Source organism: Globicephala melas, chromosome 7 (genome assembly GCF_963455315.2).
Source record: "Globicephala melas chromosome 7, mGloMel1.2, whole genome shotgun sequence".
In the NCBI taxonomy this organism is placed as follows: domain Eukaryota; kingdom Metazoa; phylum Chordata; class Mammalia; order Artiodactyla; family Delphinidae; genus Globicephala; species Globicephala melas.
In genome coordinates, this window is record NC_083320.1 from 108,728,133 (window position 1) to 108,746,512 (window position 18,380).

The window sequence follows — 18,380 nt, forward strand, 5'->3', positions numbered from 1 at the left end:
ATAATAACTTTTGTAACAGTCCTTGATGGTATGCTAAAGCAACACTAAATCACATTAGGAATATAACTGAGTACTAAAAGAGAAAAATCCATAGTACAAAGTAAACAAACATATCTAGTTATCTATTTTCTTTGCAAATAATTTGCATTGAGGAAAAACAAAAAATTCTATTATGTGTTATACTTATTTTAGTAAAAATGCTTCTTATAATGTGACAAAGTAGCTTATGCAGTGATTCTTACCTTGCTGGTCTCAGGGCTATCTGGGTCAAACTGAACTTGCTTAACAGCCAATTCTCTTCCTGTATCAACATCATAACAGAGGTAGACCCTGCCAAAGGCTCCCTGGCCAAGCAGCTTGCCCAATCTCCAGTTGGTTGGAGCACGAGGTGCTAAAAAAGAACATTTTCTTAAAATGGAATAGCCCAATGGCACACAATGGTTAAGGACTACTGCATTATTGATATCCTTAACTGAATATGCTTGGATATTAAGGGAAAATCATGTTCATCCAAATTCATAATGATCATCATCTTTGAAAACTGTAAGAATTCTAAACCCAAACAAGGTTCAGATCCCTATGACTAATTTTTTCCAATGAGATTTTTTTTCACCTGATTATAAACGTAATAGCATCTTTCACTCAATTTAAGATGCCACTGATTATGTAAGATGCACTACTTCTAATCTTTATTGCAGTAATATCTGTAATTAGTTTTTCAACTGCCTACAATGTAGAAAGCTGGAAAGACCATCGCTCTCATTCTAACAAGAGGAAATCTTGAAAGCAGCCAGTGGGGGAAGAAGCACACTATATACAGAGGAATAAAGATAAGAAATACAGCAGACTTCTCCTCAGAAAGTATACAAGCCAGAAGACAATGGAGAAATAACTTTAAAGTGCTGGAAGAAAAAAAAAATTGCCCAGAACTCTATACTCAGAAAAATATATCTTTCAAAAATAAAGCAGAAATATGAGTTTTTCAAACAAACAAAAGCTGAAAGAATTTATTACCAGTAGACTCGTACTACAAGAAAAGGTTAAAAACAATTCTTCGGGCAAAAGGAATTTGATACCTGACAGAATCTTGGATCTACATAAAGATCTACAGAAATAAACTGGAGGTATATTTAAAAGACATTCTTCTCCTATTTTTAATCACTTTAAAATATAGTTGTCTAAGGCAAAAATAGCAGCAATGTAGTGCGAGTCGCAGATGTGAAAGTAAAATATGACAACACTAGCACAAAAGAGAGGAATTCAGAGTATAAAAATATTGTTGCAATAAATATCTTTGAGCATGAATCTTTTATACATTGCTTACATGATAAAGTTCAAATACTTTACAATCCGGCCTTAGTTACCATTCTAATTCTACTTCCACTGTTTCAAGTAAGATACCCTCTACTTCAGCCAAAGATGAACTATTCCCCATTTTCAGAAAATATCATGGCCTCTTGCACATGTCACCTCCTTAACTGGTGAATTCCTATGCACATCACTATCCCCACTAGATTACATCTTAGAGGCCATATTTGAAATCTCAGAGCTAAGCACTCAATAAGGATATGTGGAATGAATGAATGAATGACTAATTGGTAACAATTTTCCTAATAAAAAAGCAAATAATAAAAGCAAAGGACAGAATCATTTAAAGTAATAGCAGTAATACCATGCTTATACCTGACATTACAACCACCTTTAGAAATACCGTTTTTACCTCTTTTGAGATTCTGGTCTCCCTGTGAAGGCTGGCTTGGTATTTATTCTATTTTAATACTATAAAATTCTGCAGAGGCTCTGCTGCACATTTCACTATGCCAATTTCTATTACTCACAGCGGCTGGGTGGGCTGATGTCCATTACAGTCAAAGTAGGATTGTCTATGTCACTTCCCCTTCTTCTTATTCGACTCTCATCATACTCTGGGGTAAAGATACTGCTTCCACTACTAGTGCTTAAGGAGTGGTCTGTAGGACTGAAACTCACAGGAGACCGGAAGCTGGTCCCCTGGGTCCTTCTAGCTCTTGGAAAAGTTTTACGACCTACAGAGTGAAAACAGAATTACCTTGCAACTTTTATTAATATATTATAATTAAAAGTATTTAAAATTTGTAACGTAAGAGAAATTTTTTCTGTGACTAGGCTAAGAAACTAAAACAGCAATTATATGATTATATGTTTTAAACTTAAAAAGAATAGTATTTTTTAAGAGTGCAAAGAAATATCTTTGTTAACACTGAATCATGAAGTAAAAAATAAAAATACAAAGAAAAGTGAAAGCAGAAAAGAAAAGTGGGGGAAAAAGAAACAGAATCTGAATATAAATTCAAATAACCTCTTATGCTAACACACACACATTCATAAAAGCATAGAACTCCCTCAGTTTTGTATAAAAAGGAGAAAAAATATATTTATTCTTATTTCCAATAATGATTTAAAATACAAAATAAAAATTGCAAAGTTTATAGGCAGCAATTTTTTTTCCTTAAGAGGACAATGCAAGTATGCATTTCAACATCAAGGAATAATTTTCTAATTAATACCATTTTTAACTACTCCTTTCTTTTTTCTAAGGCAAAGATAAGTATTATGAGGTAAGTTGGCATAAAGCTGTTATTGTAGTTTTAATTATGATCCAATATCTTTAAAAAAAGTTTTAAGCAGAAAACTAAGTGATATAGGAAGAAGTTTTTTTTATTGTTTCTGAGATTTTTAACAAACTGTTGTGTTCTTTGATCTAATAAACTTACCATCATTATAGTCTTGATGATGATATGAAACATGATACCTTCTTGGATATGTTCCTCCTTTTCCAAATTTCTCAAAGATAGGGTTATCATAGTCTATTAAGACACACAAGAAAGTTGTATACAAGTTATACAAAAGTCAAATATTTCCAATGATGAAAAACACATTTACTCATTTTTATTTGATTATTTTAAAAAGTTCCCTTGCCCTCCCAGCCAAAAGATTATTCAATGACATAACATTTAAACATTTAGAATGTGAACAGTCTAACCTGAAAATTCCTGATGATTATCTGGGTAGCTCTGGGCCCTAGGCATTCGTGATTTTGGATAGCTCTCTCTAAAAGTAGAAAAAGTCTTGTTATTTTAAGACAAAATATTTAAGGCATTAAAAAAATTTTTATGCAATACCAATATCTATCTGTATGTATGTGCATATATACATACATACATATATAAAACAACATATATTTTATGTATACATACATATATACACACACACATACATATATATACACATATATGCTCTCTCTGAAACATTAACTGAGAAAGGGGGAACTTCTTTTCAAACACTTATTTGGTACATGCACCGCAAAAAGCCTGGCTTTTAAAATTAACCCACAGAGTACAGTGGTAAGAATGATATATTTTGGAATTACAGATGCATGGAAACACCTGTGTTTCAATCCTAGCTCTGCCATTTAAACTAGCTATTGTAACCTTGGCAAATCACCTTTCTGAGACTATTTCTGCATTTATAACAAGCAGATAATAATGTCTAACTCATCGATTTTATACTTATCTACCTCAGGACACTGTCTTTCAAATATTAAGTACTCAATATACAGCTTTCACAACACAATTTCCCTGAATTTCTTAAATGTTTTAAATATCTATCTTGAGATAGACATGGGCACAGACAAAGGTTTCATGTATATGGGTAACAAAAAATTAAACGTAAAGTTCCATACAATATTAGTCATATTTTCCAAATTTGCTTTCATAGAGCAATTCCAGAGATTAAATAGGTCATGATCTTAATAAAGATATTGACTTTGCATGCTACAGGTGAACACTGTCCGACTGAGACCAAGAGAGAGGGAGCACTTGTAACCAAAAATTCACAGATGCAACTTGTCCCAACTTATATTCCTGAACAGCTGTCTCACAAAAGTACTTAAACTTTAATTGACCAAAATACTGGGACATAACTACCAAGAATATATGTTATTTATAATTTGGTGCCAGAATGAACGTAATCCTGAACAGGTGCAACAACTCAAGAATCTCCAAAACAAAACCTATTATGAAAAATTTGACAGCAGTTTCACCAACACAGGTTTAAAAGTAAACGTACATAAATTCTAAGTTTGCCTTTAGTTTCAAACACAATTTAGCAAGAAACTCAGAATATTATAATCAGATATCATTTTAACTAAAAAAGATACTGAGCCCATGAAGTTAAGAAATTTGTCCAAACTGAAAAAATCAATTTGCCATAAGTATAGATGAGTATCAACTACATTCCTCTGAATGTAACACAGAAGAGTTGATACTTCGACTTGTTATATATATGCATATTTACCCACATATATTAAAAAACAAAAACTACAATCAACATTACCCATCCAGAGGGCTATCAAGTGATGGACAACTTCCTGAGCCAGAATTTTCAGGGCTGCTTAAAGATAATGGGTCCAGCATCTAGAAAAATAAATGGGTCCACCTTGAGTCTGCATGATATAACCAGAAGTTACTGTTTTTTAAAAACAGCTTTATTGAGATATAATTCATGTATCATAAAATTCACCCACTTAAAGCATACAGTGCAGTTCAGTAGTTAATACTGAGAATGTATAACCCTCACCATAATCTCAGAACACTTTCAGTACCCAAAAAAGAAAATCCATATCCAACAGCAGTCATCCCCAGAGTTATTCATTTTTAAATGTTTTAAAAGTAGTTGTCCTTGTAGGTAGGCTACAACTTCAAAATTTCCTAACAGAAAAATAGGAATTTTCTATTTCTTTCTCTCTGGATTATTATCTAAATAATTAAAAGCTAAAACACTTCACATAATTTTGTTTACTGAAAACTGAACAAAGGCACCACCCAAATTGAAACAAATGACACCATGACTGCTACATTATTAGAAAATGTAAACTCCTGTAATAATATAAGCAGCCAATTTAATGTTAAGAAAACAATAGCAAATCCATGAAAATACTTCAATACCACAAAACTTTAAAAAACATTTTTAAATGTTTTAGAAAGTAGACAAACCTCAGCTTCACAAAGTTAAATATTTACAGTTTTACTGTGTCTTTCAAATGTTAATTTAAAAAAATCCGAATGTTAATCCCAGGATTATAAACAAATGCATTCATTCACTTATGGATGAGCAACATGAGAAAATCAGCCTTATTCCACCTTTCTTTATACATGAATGCACACAGACACATGTAAATTAGTGGGGTTTTTCCTATATTTCCACTATTTTGTTCGCTTATAAAGGAAGATATGGGATTGGAGAAGAGGTAAAACAAATACCCCCTCCTCCATATACCTGCCAAACCACACTATGCCCTGACAACATCCCTTTAAATGAAATTAAAAACCACATCCAAATTTTGCTTACTTGGTCCATGCTCTCTGGAATGAACTCTCCTTCACTGTTGATACTGGTAAATGACCCATTCCGGGCAACCTGGTGTAATTCATCTGGAATGTATCCAGGGGGAGGGGAGCTTCTATCTCTACTAGTGGGACCTCAAAGGAGAAAAATTATATGATTTTATAAATTCCAGCAGGGAACCAATTCTTGTTTTAATTAAATATACACTCAAAATTTCTGGACTATAATACGAATGCTTTTAGCAACTGAAATCTAGTTTTTATTAAAGCTTATCAGAGCACTCTTGTCTGTAAAACTTCAAATGTTTTTATTCCTTCCTAAACTCCCACCTACTGTAATCATTAACCTTATTGTAATATTCACATATATTTATTAGGTGGTATGTTCTTCTGACTGCTGACAACTGCATTATGAGTATTGTATTGATAATAAAGATTTTTAGATAAATGCCACTGCTTCTGCACTTCCAAAGGTCACCTGTACCCTGGTATATGTTACCCTTTAATGTAATTTATGGACGGCATCATGATGTAGTGGAAAGAATATGGGCTTTACAGTCTAACCTCAATTTAAATCTCAGTTCCAGTTATTTACCAGCTCTGCGTCTTTGGGAAAGTTATCCAATCGCCATGAACCTGTTTCCCCATCTGTAAACATGGGACTAAATCTCTCCTTTGCAAGGGTGTTGTGATGGCAAAATTATTCATAATGAACATATGCTGTGCACATCTGTCTACATGATGTTCTTTCCATTGCCGCTCTTTAATCTTTAGAAACCTAAAGTGAGGTTACTTCTTAGTCATTTAGTCAACATTAGAATGTTTCCAATTTGGAATCCTGGACTTTATTCTTGGGTACTTAAAATTAGGCTTTTGGTGGCAAGCCATATTCCTGGAATTTAAATGTATTCATACTTTAGAAAATTAGAGAATCTAATACAGTTCGTCTAATTATGCTATGTTTATTAACATAGTTTTCTCAGCTTTCCTCCTTATTTTTTGAAATTAAACTATAAAAACGATATGATGAAATCATGTGAGCATTTGAGTTCTGGTCAGGTTTAAAGCAAAAAAGGCTTTTGCCTCATGTAAGGGGTCACTGTAAATGCGTGTCGGCATTTGTTAGTGAAGAGATAGGGAGAAAGGGAACAAAATGATTATCAAGAGATATGCATGAAAAAGGTAATTTTTCTACACGGGACTCCAAAATTATTAGGAACTATTGAGTCAGTGGTTGATGTGGGCTTTGTAACAACTATGATCACAATGTCCCTAATATTTTTATTTCTTCCATACGCCCCTATTTATAAACGAAGATAAATATACTCATTATTTGAAGCAGACAAGGAAGAAAAAAAGCTTAGAAAATTTCTTCATCTTCTTACTTGATAACCCATTTTTTTGAACCTTTGTTATTAATAGGTATACCAATGCACTCTTGGTCAAAACCTCCACACCAGCATATACTCCCATCCCAAAGTAAGTTCTTCCTCTATCTTTTGTAAAAATAATTGAAGGAGATAATGATCAATAAATAAGGAAAAAAGATAATGGTCATATCTATCAAAGCCATTTCAAGTTTAAAGAGGTGCCAAGAAAAGACTAGTAAATTTTATACTTTACAATTTCCAGTTTCTTCTTATGCTGGCACTGAAGTCAAACAAGAATATTTATTAGTAGAATAAGAGTGAGACATTCAGTACAGTTTTAAATCAAAATGAATTTAAAATGTCAATTTAACTAATGTATTTAGCTTGTTCTGTCTAATGCAACTAAGGTGAATTAGCAATTTTTTACTTTAAAATGATAGGTACTATAATGATAAGAAAAAGGATAAAGAAATGTATGATTAATAATAGTCATGCTTTCTAGTTTGAAAAGCAAAATGTTTAAAAGTGTTCTCTCAGGGACTTCCCTGGTGGTGCAGTGGTTAAGAATCCGCTTGCCAATGCAGGGGACACAGGTTTGAGCCTGGGTCTGGGAAGATCCCACATGCCGCAGAGCAACTAAGCCCATGCACCACAACTACTGGGCCTGCGCTCTAGAGCCCGTGTGCCACAACTACTGAGCCCTTGCACCACAACTACTGAAGCCCGTGCACCTAGAGCCCCCTGCTCTGCAACAAGAGAAGCCACCACGATGAGAAGCCCAGGCACCACCAGGAAGAGTAGCCCCCACTCACCGCACCTAGAGAAAGCCCATGCGCAGCAATGAAGACCCAATGCAGCCAAAAATAAATAAATTTATTAAAAAGAAAAAAAAGTGTTCTCTCAATTGACTGCTACAACAATCCCATGATTTAAAGATGAGGACAATGTTACTGGTCTCAGGTTAATTATAGAGCTGGAATTTGAATTCAGGTACCCCTAATGTTCTTTCATCAAAAATTTAAATTATATCAAAATACATCCAAATGAAGACAAGCAATTTTTATTTTACTTGTATATTATCTCTACTGTTCATACTTCCAACACTTCTGAAACCCAAAGTAAGACAAAAGACAGACACTTAGAAGGAAGTAGTCATAAAAAAGCTTTTGGGTACCAAAACAGAAGATGAATAACAGATTTTCTGGTTGGTTCACATGCTAATTTAATCTTTTCTTTCATTACTAACAATCCTCTTCTATCACCAGTCTTAGATTCCCTTCCTGCTTCCTCCCTATTCATCTGTTTTATGTCTCCTACTTCCCCCTTTAAATCCATCCCTCACATATGTTTTCATGCTATCTTTAATACCCATTTTCGAGCAATGAAATGTTTTTATCATATAAAAATGTAGATTATCAATGTTTTATACAAATTGAAGAAGATGCACAGAACTGGGGAGTTCAGAGCACCTCTGCCCAGCCTATGCCTCTCTAATAGGCCTCCTTAAAAAAAAAAAAAAAAAAAAGCACACAGGATCCGTTTTTTTTTTTTACCATAAACATAAATATAAGTGTATTTTTAATGACTAATAAAGTAATTATAAAACATAATCTGGAAATTCTTAGCAATCTTTATTTTGGTAGCATTCTTGGCAATAACTAAAACTTAGAGAAAAGTTTATGAACTTAGTCCATCCATTAATTTTAATATGTTAGAATTACTTCTTTTAATTTTTTTCCCTTCAGCTTATTTGTACAATTAAAACGCTCTTGAGGTTTCCTTATAACTTGTTAAACATCAAAATACCCTGGGTATCTTAAGAAAGAAAATATTTAAACTGGAGACTGCTAATCGTGTAATACTTGACATTAACTTTTCAAGGGACATCAGATACCAGAACATAGTTAACTGAACTAAATTACAGAGTACAGAGATAGGCTGCTATTTATCAGGATTATGTTTAGATGTTGCCCTACCTTAAAGGATGGAGATGAAACCAAGAAATCACCCATTTCATGATTTCGACGCTAGCTTTCTTACCTACTATAGAAAGTCTTTTTTTCCTCTCTGCTCCAAATACTGTGTTATCCAAATCTTCTAGTGATGGCAATGGCTCTAAATTAGTAGCCTACGAAGAAAAAAAGAAGATTCAAGCTATTCTTCCCCTTTAGGGCTTTAATCAGAATCCTTTCCCCTACCAAATATAACCCAGGCATTCTAGGTAACTATGTTTCATATATTGACTTTTACAAGCATAAATCCTATAATCCTCACTGAAAAAACAAAATCCCAACTCATACCTGTGTACTTCCATTTATTACAAGTAATATTTTGAGGCTCTTCATATGAATACTACGATCCAGCAGTTCCACAGCTTTGTCCAAGTCATCTTGGGTGGTTAATGGAATCACCAACTAAACAAAAGGGAACATAAGAATTGTGCAGCCATCTCACCATGTCAAGTCCTCCCAGGAGCATCTCCATTACTATGGAATTATAAATCTCAAAACACCTTGCTCTTTGATTTGTCAGTATAATGAAATTCTGAATGAATACACGTTATCTAGATTGTTTTGCTCTTCCCATCCTACCATCACTAAAATCATAAAATGAATACAGATTAATAATTTTCTTTTCTTTACTGAACATTAAATTCTTCTAGAAAACACATTTAAAGATTAAAGATCAGTTTTCTAGGATATTTCCATAATATTATTAAACTTAAGTTATAATATCTTCACCTCAAAACAGCATTAAGGAACATACACAAAAATGTAAAATAAAAGTACTCTCTTTTATCTGCATTGATGAAAGTTTTACTTTTTTTATAGCAACCACAGATTCTCGTCCTCAACCGGTATGCTTACCAACATACAAAATACAATGAGCATCAGCGACGGATGCCGTGGAGGGGTGCCACCAGTAATGTACCTGCAATCTACAGCCTACCTGGCACTCTCATCTCTGACTTGACCACTACAGTCTAAAACAGGTAAGCTAAATGGGTGAGCCATCCTACAGTAACCCCTGAATGCTGAAATTTGCTTTCATTAGTCCTCTCATGGATCAGATGTTATAAGGGACAAAAGCACCTGAACAGCCTGTGAGGAAAAAGCATGATTCATACTACTAAACAAAATACTTCTTTTTTTAAAAATGTAAACTTAGGGGCTTCCCTGGTGGCGTAGTGGTTGAGCGTCCGCCTGCTGATGCGGGGGAGGTGGGTTCGTGCCCCGGTCCGGGATGATCCCACGTGCCGCGAAGCGGCTGGGCCCGTGAGCCATAGCCGCTGGGCCTGCGCGTCCGGAGCCTGTGCCCCACAACAGGAGAGGCCGCAGCGGTGAGAGGCCCGCGTACCACACAAAAAAAAAAAAAAGTAAACTTAGTAGCTTAAGATGACTTTGTCAATAATCTTCAAAGTACATTCCGTTTCATGGAAAGGACAGAATAAAAGCAAGTGAACATGTTCCATACTTGTGAGCCGGCACTAACTAACACAGTATATAAGCCAATCAAACGTAAAGGCGTAGTTAGTTAAGGGTCCTCTACAGTACAAATACCTTGCGGGTAAGGACTCCCCCCCTAAGCCAGCAATGAACACAGAGCACATCAAAAACCAAATACTTGGTAAATATTGTTTAATAAAGATCATAGGGTAAAAGCTTCATCTGCACCCAAACCCACTAGCTGATGTGGTGTGCATTCATTCTCCATAGATTTCTTTATGAAAACTATTCCTTGTTTTAAGAAAGGCTGCCAGGGGCTTCCCTGGTGGCGCAGTGGTTGAGAGTCCGCCTGCCGATGCAGGGGACACGGGTTCGTGCCCTGGTTCGGGAAGATCCCACATGCCGCGGAGCGGCTGGGCCCGTGAGCCGTGGCCGCTGAGCCTGCGCGTCCGGAGCCTGTGCTCCGCAACAGGAGAGGCCGCAACAGTGCGAGGCCCGCGTACCGCAAAAAAAAAAAAAAAAAAAAAAAAAAAAGAAAGGCTGCCAGACACAAATACAAAGCAGAACTAATGTGAATTACATCATACAATCTGCTTACATTTACTTACTCTGTACTTGAAATTATACTCCCGATTTCTGTTCATATAGCTAGTTTTATACTGTCACAATTTAGCTACTATCAGGCCTTTTTTTCTCTGTGAGAATTTTTTTCTAATAAAAAAAAGAATATTAACTGTTTGGTATCATAGAACAAGTCTGATCTACTTAATTAAATTCCTTTCATTTTCCTATCAATCATGAGCCATATTGGTACACCTTGTTCCCATCTTTAATAGTTTGTAAATTATATTTTAAGCACTAGAGAACATTTTAAAGCAATGAAGAGGATTGTTCTGCCAACTTTTCATTTAGGGGGAAACCTGAATGTTTACTTTAGCTACACATTATTTATAATTGGATTGTTTACTTCTCCAAGATACTGCTGCTTTGGAAGGAAAAGACACTAATTTAAATCACAGTAACAAAGTATGAACATAAATGATTCCGCTCTTCTTTAGCTTATGAAAGTGAAATCTGGACATTCTGGAGTACCTGGAGTGGCAGCCTGGCCTACTGTCTATATCGCTGATGTAATCCCTCATATGTGCTGAGATCACTTATTACAAATTTTAAAACAAGGACTAAAAGTCACGAACAAGTCCCACCCTACCTAAATTATACTAAATAAGTCACCCAATATTTCCCTGCTTGGTAAATTCATTTTGGCCTCATTCATAAAATCTATTTGCCTCTGGCTTATTACTGATAAATCCAGTTGTATGTTAATAAAAATCATTTCTGGAAAGGAAACTAAAAATTAAGTCCAAAACCCCGTTAAATAGAACCTAAGTTTGAAATAAGTTAATTATCTTCCTAACTTTACATAGCGAAACATGAAAACTGCCCATAAAAAGGCTTGTCCTCCTCTACCTATCTAAAATGGAAAAGGTCTTAGAAAACCCACTTACTTTTGCCTGCATTTATCTCCTCTGACAATACACACAAACCCGACACTTTATTAGATAAAGAGTAGCCTAACTCACAGATCCAACCAATCCCAGCTTAAATTTGCTTGTTTCAATTCTGGCAAACCAGAAGTTTATAGTCTTTTAGAACAGAGGATTTTATATCACACGACAAAAAAATATAGAACTGGAAAAACAAGCAGTCTAAATGAGTTTTTAGCTTGTCTACAAGTCCACGAAACTAATACCCCTTGTTAAGTCTTTCCCTAGTGCCCCCAACGTCCAAGGACGTGCCCTGGGCTTGTCATGACGTGAATCAGGACATGGTTAACTTACAGAATCACAGATTCTCACAGAAACTCAGAGTTGCAAGACAATTTTAAACAATGTAATGTTACCCCAATGCCTCCTCCACCACATTTCTGCCAAGAGGCCACCCAGCATAATGGCAAAACCACTCTCAGAAATCCTTTAGAAAGCATGAGAAAAAGAAAATTTTCCAATTTTTAGACAATGGGAGAGGGTTCCTAAAACTACAGATCAATTAGCTTGATGTCAATCCTCAAGAAAGCCCTAGAAAAAATTATACGCAGGCACCCCTTGTTTTAGTGTGCTTCACTTTACTGCACTTCAGATACTGTGTTTTTTACAAATTGAAGGTCTGTGGCACCCCTGCCGCAAGTCTACTGGCACCATTTCTCCAACAGCATTTACTCCCCTTATGTCTCTGTGTCACATTTTGGTAATTCTTCCAAATATTTCAAACTTTTTCATTATTATTATAATTGTTATGGTGATCTATGATCAGTGATCTTTGATGTTACTATTACAAAAAGATTACAGTTTGCTGAAGGCTAAGATGATGGTTAGAATTTTTTAGCAATAAAAGTGTCATTAAGATTTTCTTTTAGACATAATGCTATTGCACATTTAAAAGACTATATTATAATGTAAGCATAACTTTTATATGCACTGGGAAACCAAACAATTCATGTGACTAGTTGCATTGCAATAGTCACTTTATTGTAGTGGTCTGGAACTGAACCTGCAGTATCTCCAAGGTATGCCTATAAACAAATTGGGAGAACTCAGAAAGGAAACAGCAATTTTAGGAGCTCAGACAGGTACAATATGAACAAATCATGTCAAACTAACTTCATTTTTCTTGACAGAACTACTAAGCTCACAGATCAAGACAATATTGTAGTCAATGTATCTTGGCATTTGAAAGTTTTCCATGATACAATTTTAGACCAAACAAAACCAAAACAAAGATATAACTGGGTTCCTCAGAATCATAACATGAGATAAAGATTCAAGTATGTTTATAAAAGATACTAGGAAACACTGATCGGGGAACGGGGAAGACAGGGGAGAGAAGGAGCCCCATAAAGGGTATCCTATCCAGCTAGTTACCACCGTGGGTAAGTGGGGCCCATCCATCCCCACCTCCCACCACATCCTTGAGCCTCATATCGCCAATCCCAATTCCCCACCGCCATATGTACTTCAGCTTACACCCTTCAGCCATACCTCTGAAAAGCCCTCAGCGTCTCAGGGGCTGGCAGATGGAAATCAGGCCAGCACAAACAGAAACAAGTATCATGATAGGGCCAGGCAACAAGAGGTGTTCATGGCTAACTGAAAACCCAAAAAAGTATTTGAAAAGTAACATTTTAAGGTATTACCACAGTATAATACTCATCACTTTGTTCAGAAATATTATTTGGATATGGATTTTTACTTTATCAAAATATTTTCCACTTTCAGCTATAAGTGGTTTCTTTAGACAAGCTACATTAGCATGTTCTTTTGCTTTAAAATAACAATAATTCATTTGAAAATCTAATATTTCAAATATTTTTATTAGCACAATGCTTTAACATTTGCAAAGTACTTTCACATTTTCTCAAATTAATTTTTACTGAACTTTCCACTGTCACTCCATTCCCACTGACACTTTTTCTACTCCTGACACACAAGTCTTTTCCATCTTAGGATCTCTGTGTGCTCTGCTCTCAAGCTGCTCTCTCTGTCAGGAATGTTGTTCCCCTCAAACTCTTTGCAGGGTTGGCTTTTCATACTTCAAATCTCAACAATTAAATATTACCACCTCATTCAGCTCTTCCTTAGTACTACCTAAATAGGACACCTACTGCCCTTGCCTTTATCCTTTATCATAACACTTTATGCATTTCCTTCAAAGAATTTCACATATTTAAACAAATCAATTATTAACTGTCTGCTTCTACCACAAGTCTATAAACTCCATGAGGGGCTGTAATTCATAAATCATAGCCATCATGCCTGGCAAATTCAACACTATTTTTCGACAGGGAACAATAACAAATTAACCAATTAACTAAACTGTCCCTAAAATTTTTTAAGTCTCAAGATCTTGATCTGAGATCACAGGACTTGAAAGAAATCTCAGAGATTTGCAATCCACATTTTACAGAAGGTTCAAAAGGGATTCCCCAGAACACAGAGCTCCTGAATGCCACAGTGAGCCCTTAAGATTACACGTACTGACCCCCAACATAAACATGATGATCTAATCACGTCCTTAAAAACATGAAAGTAATCCTTTAAGCTTTAACTAAACTGTCCAACTACCAAAGCTCTGTTGACTCTGTAGACAAGTATACAGTATGAAAAGAAAAGAGTTCATCAATAAAGAACAAAGAGTAAAAATAAAACACAAATAAGCAGCAAACCTCTAAGTAATACATATATTTCCTCCTTTAATAGATTCTCAATTATTTGCACAGTAGCACCTTTCAATATCCTCCACAATGAAAAAACTCATTTTAATAAGTTAAAATTTACTTCTGTTATCTTATTCCTCTCTAAAATACCATATCCTTAATCAAGCCCCAAATAAAAGCACAACCATCCTAAAACAATCTCTTAAATAAACACACTGTTTTCCAAAATAAGAACTATTGAAAGTTAAACTGTACATGTTTACCTCATTATTGGTATAATGTAGGTCCATAGACTGTCCAAAGGCAATTTTAGCTTTAGACCTCAGATCTTCCAGTTTAACTGGTCTGGGAAACTGAAGGATTCTATATAGACAGAATTTTTATATATTTTATTTTCTTAGGCATAGTTAAATAACTTACTTGCAACAGTTATCGCTTGGATAGAGAAATATAAAATTAAGTTAAAATGTAAACATTCACTTAAACACTACAATGGCGCATTTTTGATCAAGTGCACCAATATTTCAACACAAAGTTCAAGAACTCTGAAGTTTGTTCTATCTTAATAAAAATTATAAAAAGGAAATTCTCTAAATGTTCTGTACTTTATAATTTGTGCTGCAAGTGTTATATGAACATAAAAGAGCAATGTAAAATGTTCATTGAGGAAAGTGATTAAACTTAATTATGTGACATCCATACGATGAAATGCATCATAACTGTTAAAAAGAATAAAGCTGTTCTCCAGGGATCCAAATTTTGATTCCTATACCCTTATCAACTCAACATTTCTGAGCACATATATATATCGTGTAAGCACATCTCCCCCAGATAAATATCTTTAAAGAGTTAAAATTTTTTAATTCTAGAATTCTTTTCGTATTTCACAAAGGATTGACTTGTGTTGCCCCTGGGGACCATGCACCTAAGCTTGGAGACTACTCTACTAGACCGTAGGTTTTGTAACAGGAGGGATCATGTCTATTTCACTTACTTTATTCCCTTCATAGCCTAGCATATAGTAAGTACTCAATAAACAGTGCTCAATGAATAAAAAAAAAACTGAGAAAATATCCATAAAGAATTGTAAATAGGAAAAAAGTAGATTGGACAATACATGTATGGTATATCTGGTATGTCCCCCCCCTCTTTTTTTTAAACATCTCCGTGTAAATCATTTTTACATCTTCAGGTTGTATGATTTATGAGCCTTTTAAAATTTCTTAAAATGGATAGATCTTTCATTAAATTAATTTAATGAGACACTAATAATAGAAATAAAATCCCATCTTCTCTAACTCCTATTAGGTCTTGTTTAGCAATTCTGTTGTCAACCACCACTACTATGACTTCCACCATTCCACTGAGATACAGATACCCAGTTGAAGGCTAGGCTTCCACCTCCGCTAAGTAATTTGTAGTCACCATTCCAACTCACTTTCCTCAATGTTATTAATTAAATACAGGTCATATGATTAAAGTCTCTTGAGAATAATCAAAATTGTGAATTTAAGTCCACGCATCTAAATTCTATATAGTATCTGAAGGGACGATGCAATTATAATAAGGAGAAATACATTTAATTTCCACTGAGTAAAAATTTGAAAAAATAGTAATATTTAAAACTGCATTATGCAATGACCTTATTTATTTCCTAGTACTGCAAAGTAAAAACATTAATCATTTCTGATGTTTAGCCTGAATTTTGACAGGTTCTATCTTAAGTCCAAGTACACATTACAGTTACCAAGGACTATTCCATTCTCAATTTGTAAGCCATGAACCTTCATTAAAATCTAAAAACAACCTCTAATGGTCTTAACTAGGACATGCATTTGATTATATCAATAAACCGACATATAATGTTTCCTTCCTTACCTTTTTTCTCCTCTGTGTTCAAATTTGACTCGGACATCATTCTGTAATGAAATAATAAATCACTTCAGAGATCAGATAAAATTTCCAGAATTTCTAAATCACTTTTTTTTTTCTTAGTCACTCATTTAAAATAGAGCAGAGGGGGAAGGAGGTTTCATTTTCAGTGTCAACTCCAATCAATTGATAGTGTCTACCAAAGAGCTGAGCTGAGAATTAGGCTGCTGAATCTGGGCTCAACAGGAAGGAGCACCAAGATCTATTAGTGATGGCATCATGGGTCTGCGACATTTGTTAATTCTGTTAGAGGGCAATATAGAATACTATATTTCCACTTTTTTATGTTAGACATCCCAAACAAATTTAATATGATACTCCAATAAAAATTAATTTAAAAAGAATCAAAATGATCTTCATCTGTAAATATACAGAATAATAGACTATTTTAAATAAAAACCATTGCTCGTGTTACATGCCTTAAGAATTGGATGAAATATCAACTCTAGAGAGAAGTTACCACATTAAATGAAACTACCATTTAAAAAAACAAAACAAAACAGACACCCTACGGAAAAATGTATGCAAATAACAAAATACTTGATTAGAAAGTGTAAAAGCTAATCACTTTAAACAAACCCTCTATACAATTAGGATATTCAAAGAAAGTAATTCATAGAATAACAATATATATTTATTAAAATATTATTGAGACAAATACCTGCTTTTTTGGTGATAAGGATTTTGCTTTTCTGGTTTCCTGTAAGGATAATGCTGGTCGACTGGCCTTATGAAGAACAGCCAAATCTTGCATGATTGACTTCAAAGCTTGCTGATCATCTGGTATTTTTAAAATAACATATACACAGAATTGTAATTTCAGTATGTATTTATCATAGACACCAATACAAAAATTTATAGTAAAATTTAATGCAAAAATACATTAATTTAATGCAAAAAATGCACTTAGAACATCTTCAATGCCTACACTCCTGCTATTTTGGTGAAATAAAAATTTAGTTATTTAAAAACTGAAGACAAGTAACATTAAAACTGCACTAGACTCAAGCACTTGCATCTTACTCGCATAGGTGTTCACACGAGACATTTATAAGGCAAGTAAAGTCATACTGATGCTTCTAATGATGTAACATCCTAGCATATGAGTCAAAACAGCCCTGTTATGACAAATTCTTTTCTACGACACCTAAACAAAACATCAACAAGACATCTAAAATCTTAATTAAAACAAGTGGGGAAAAAATAAACAACTTTCTATAAATACCATCATTATTTAACATTTATGTTCAAAGTATGGAATGCCTTTTAGAGTTTTTCTCTTTCATCAATACTTCAAGTCAGAAACAAAGAAACGCTTTATCAGTGGATGAAGACCCATACTGATACTTGGAAGTGTTTTTTTTTTTTAACTTCTTCACCATAAGGTTCAACAAGACTACATTTAACAGACAAACTATTTAATGGTCTCAGCCACTAACAACTTAAAAGGTAACAATGCAAGAAAAAAGTAATGAATCCATAAAACTGAATGAAAGGATCATGAACCATGAACTTTTACTCTCTTCCAAACACATCAAAGATTCCTAAGACTATAAGCATGAGCCTCCTAGTAATGTCAACTATACGATCTCTGGAAAACTTCAGAGACAATTTAATTGATTTTCACTAGTAAATCAACTCTACTAATGATAATCACCAATTGGTAAATAAAGGAACTGAGGGACTTTACAGCTTACATTTTAAAATGTAACCATTTTGGTGAAGAATAATTTATGTTCCAGAGCAGTAGTTAAAACATGCTTTATCCTGTAAAGGGAGATCATTAAAAAGAATGTGGCAAGTCAATGGCTTCATCAGTCTTTCAAACACACAAATAGCTGACTTCTCTAACATGTTAATTTTTTATAACACTCAATATATTCTGTTCTACAGTAAAAAAAAAACTTGCATATTAAAATTAAAATAATGGCTCCAAAGGTTTTGTTAATAAATTCCAGGTCTGGAGAAAATTTTAATCCTTCACAAAGTATTCTTTGTAAAATAAAACTTCTACATAATATTAGCTTAGCCAAAC

General features: G+C 34.3%; 1 protein-coding gene across 1 annotated transcript in view; it reads right to left on the reverse strand.

Moving 5' to 3' along the window:
- Positions 1-18,380, reverse strand: part of MAP3K2 (mitogen-activated protein kinase kinase kinase 2) — a 99,261-nt gene that overhangs the window by 22,165 nt on the left and 58,716 nt on the right. Inside the window, exons 3-13 of the mRNA XM_030840305.2 lie at positions 17,007-17,125; positions 16,292-16,332; positions 14,677-14,776; positions 9,055-9,168; positions 8,795-8,882; positions 5,389-5,519; positions 4,375-4,454; positions 3,023-3,090; positions 2,754-2,846; positions 1,839-2,045; positions 243-391 (exon numbers count right to left, since the gene is read on the reverse strand). Of these exons, the coding sequence (XP_030696165.1) occupies positions 243-391; positions 1,839-2,045; positions 2,754-2,846; positions 3,023-3,090; positions 4,375-4,454; positions 5,389-5,519; positions 8,795-8,882; positions 9,055-9,168; positions 14,677-14,776; positions 16,292-16,332; positions 17,007-17,125 (1,190 nt within the window). The remainder of the gene's footprint in view (positions 1-242; positions 392-1,838; positions 2,046-2,753; positions 2,847-3,022; positions 3,091-4,374; positions 4,455-5,388; positions 5,520-8,794; positions 8,883-9,054; positions 9,169-14,676; positions 14,777-16,291; positions 16,333-17,006; positions 17,126-18,380) is intronic.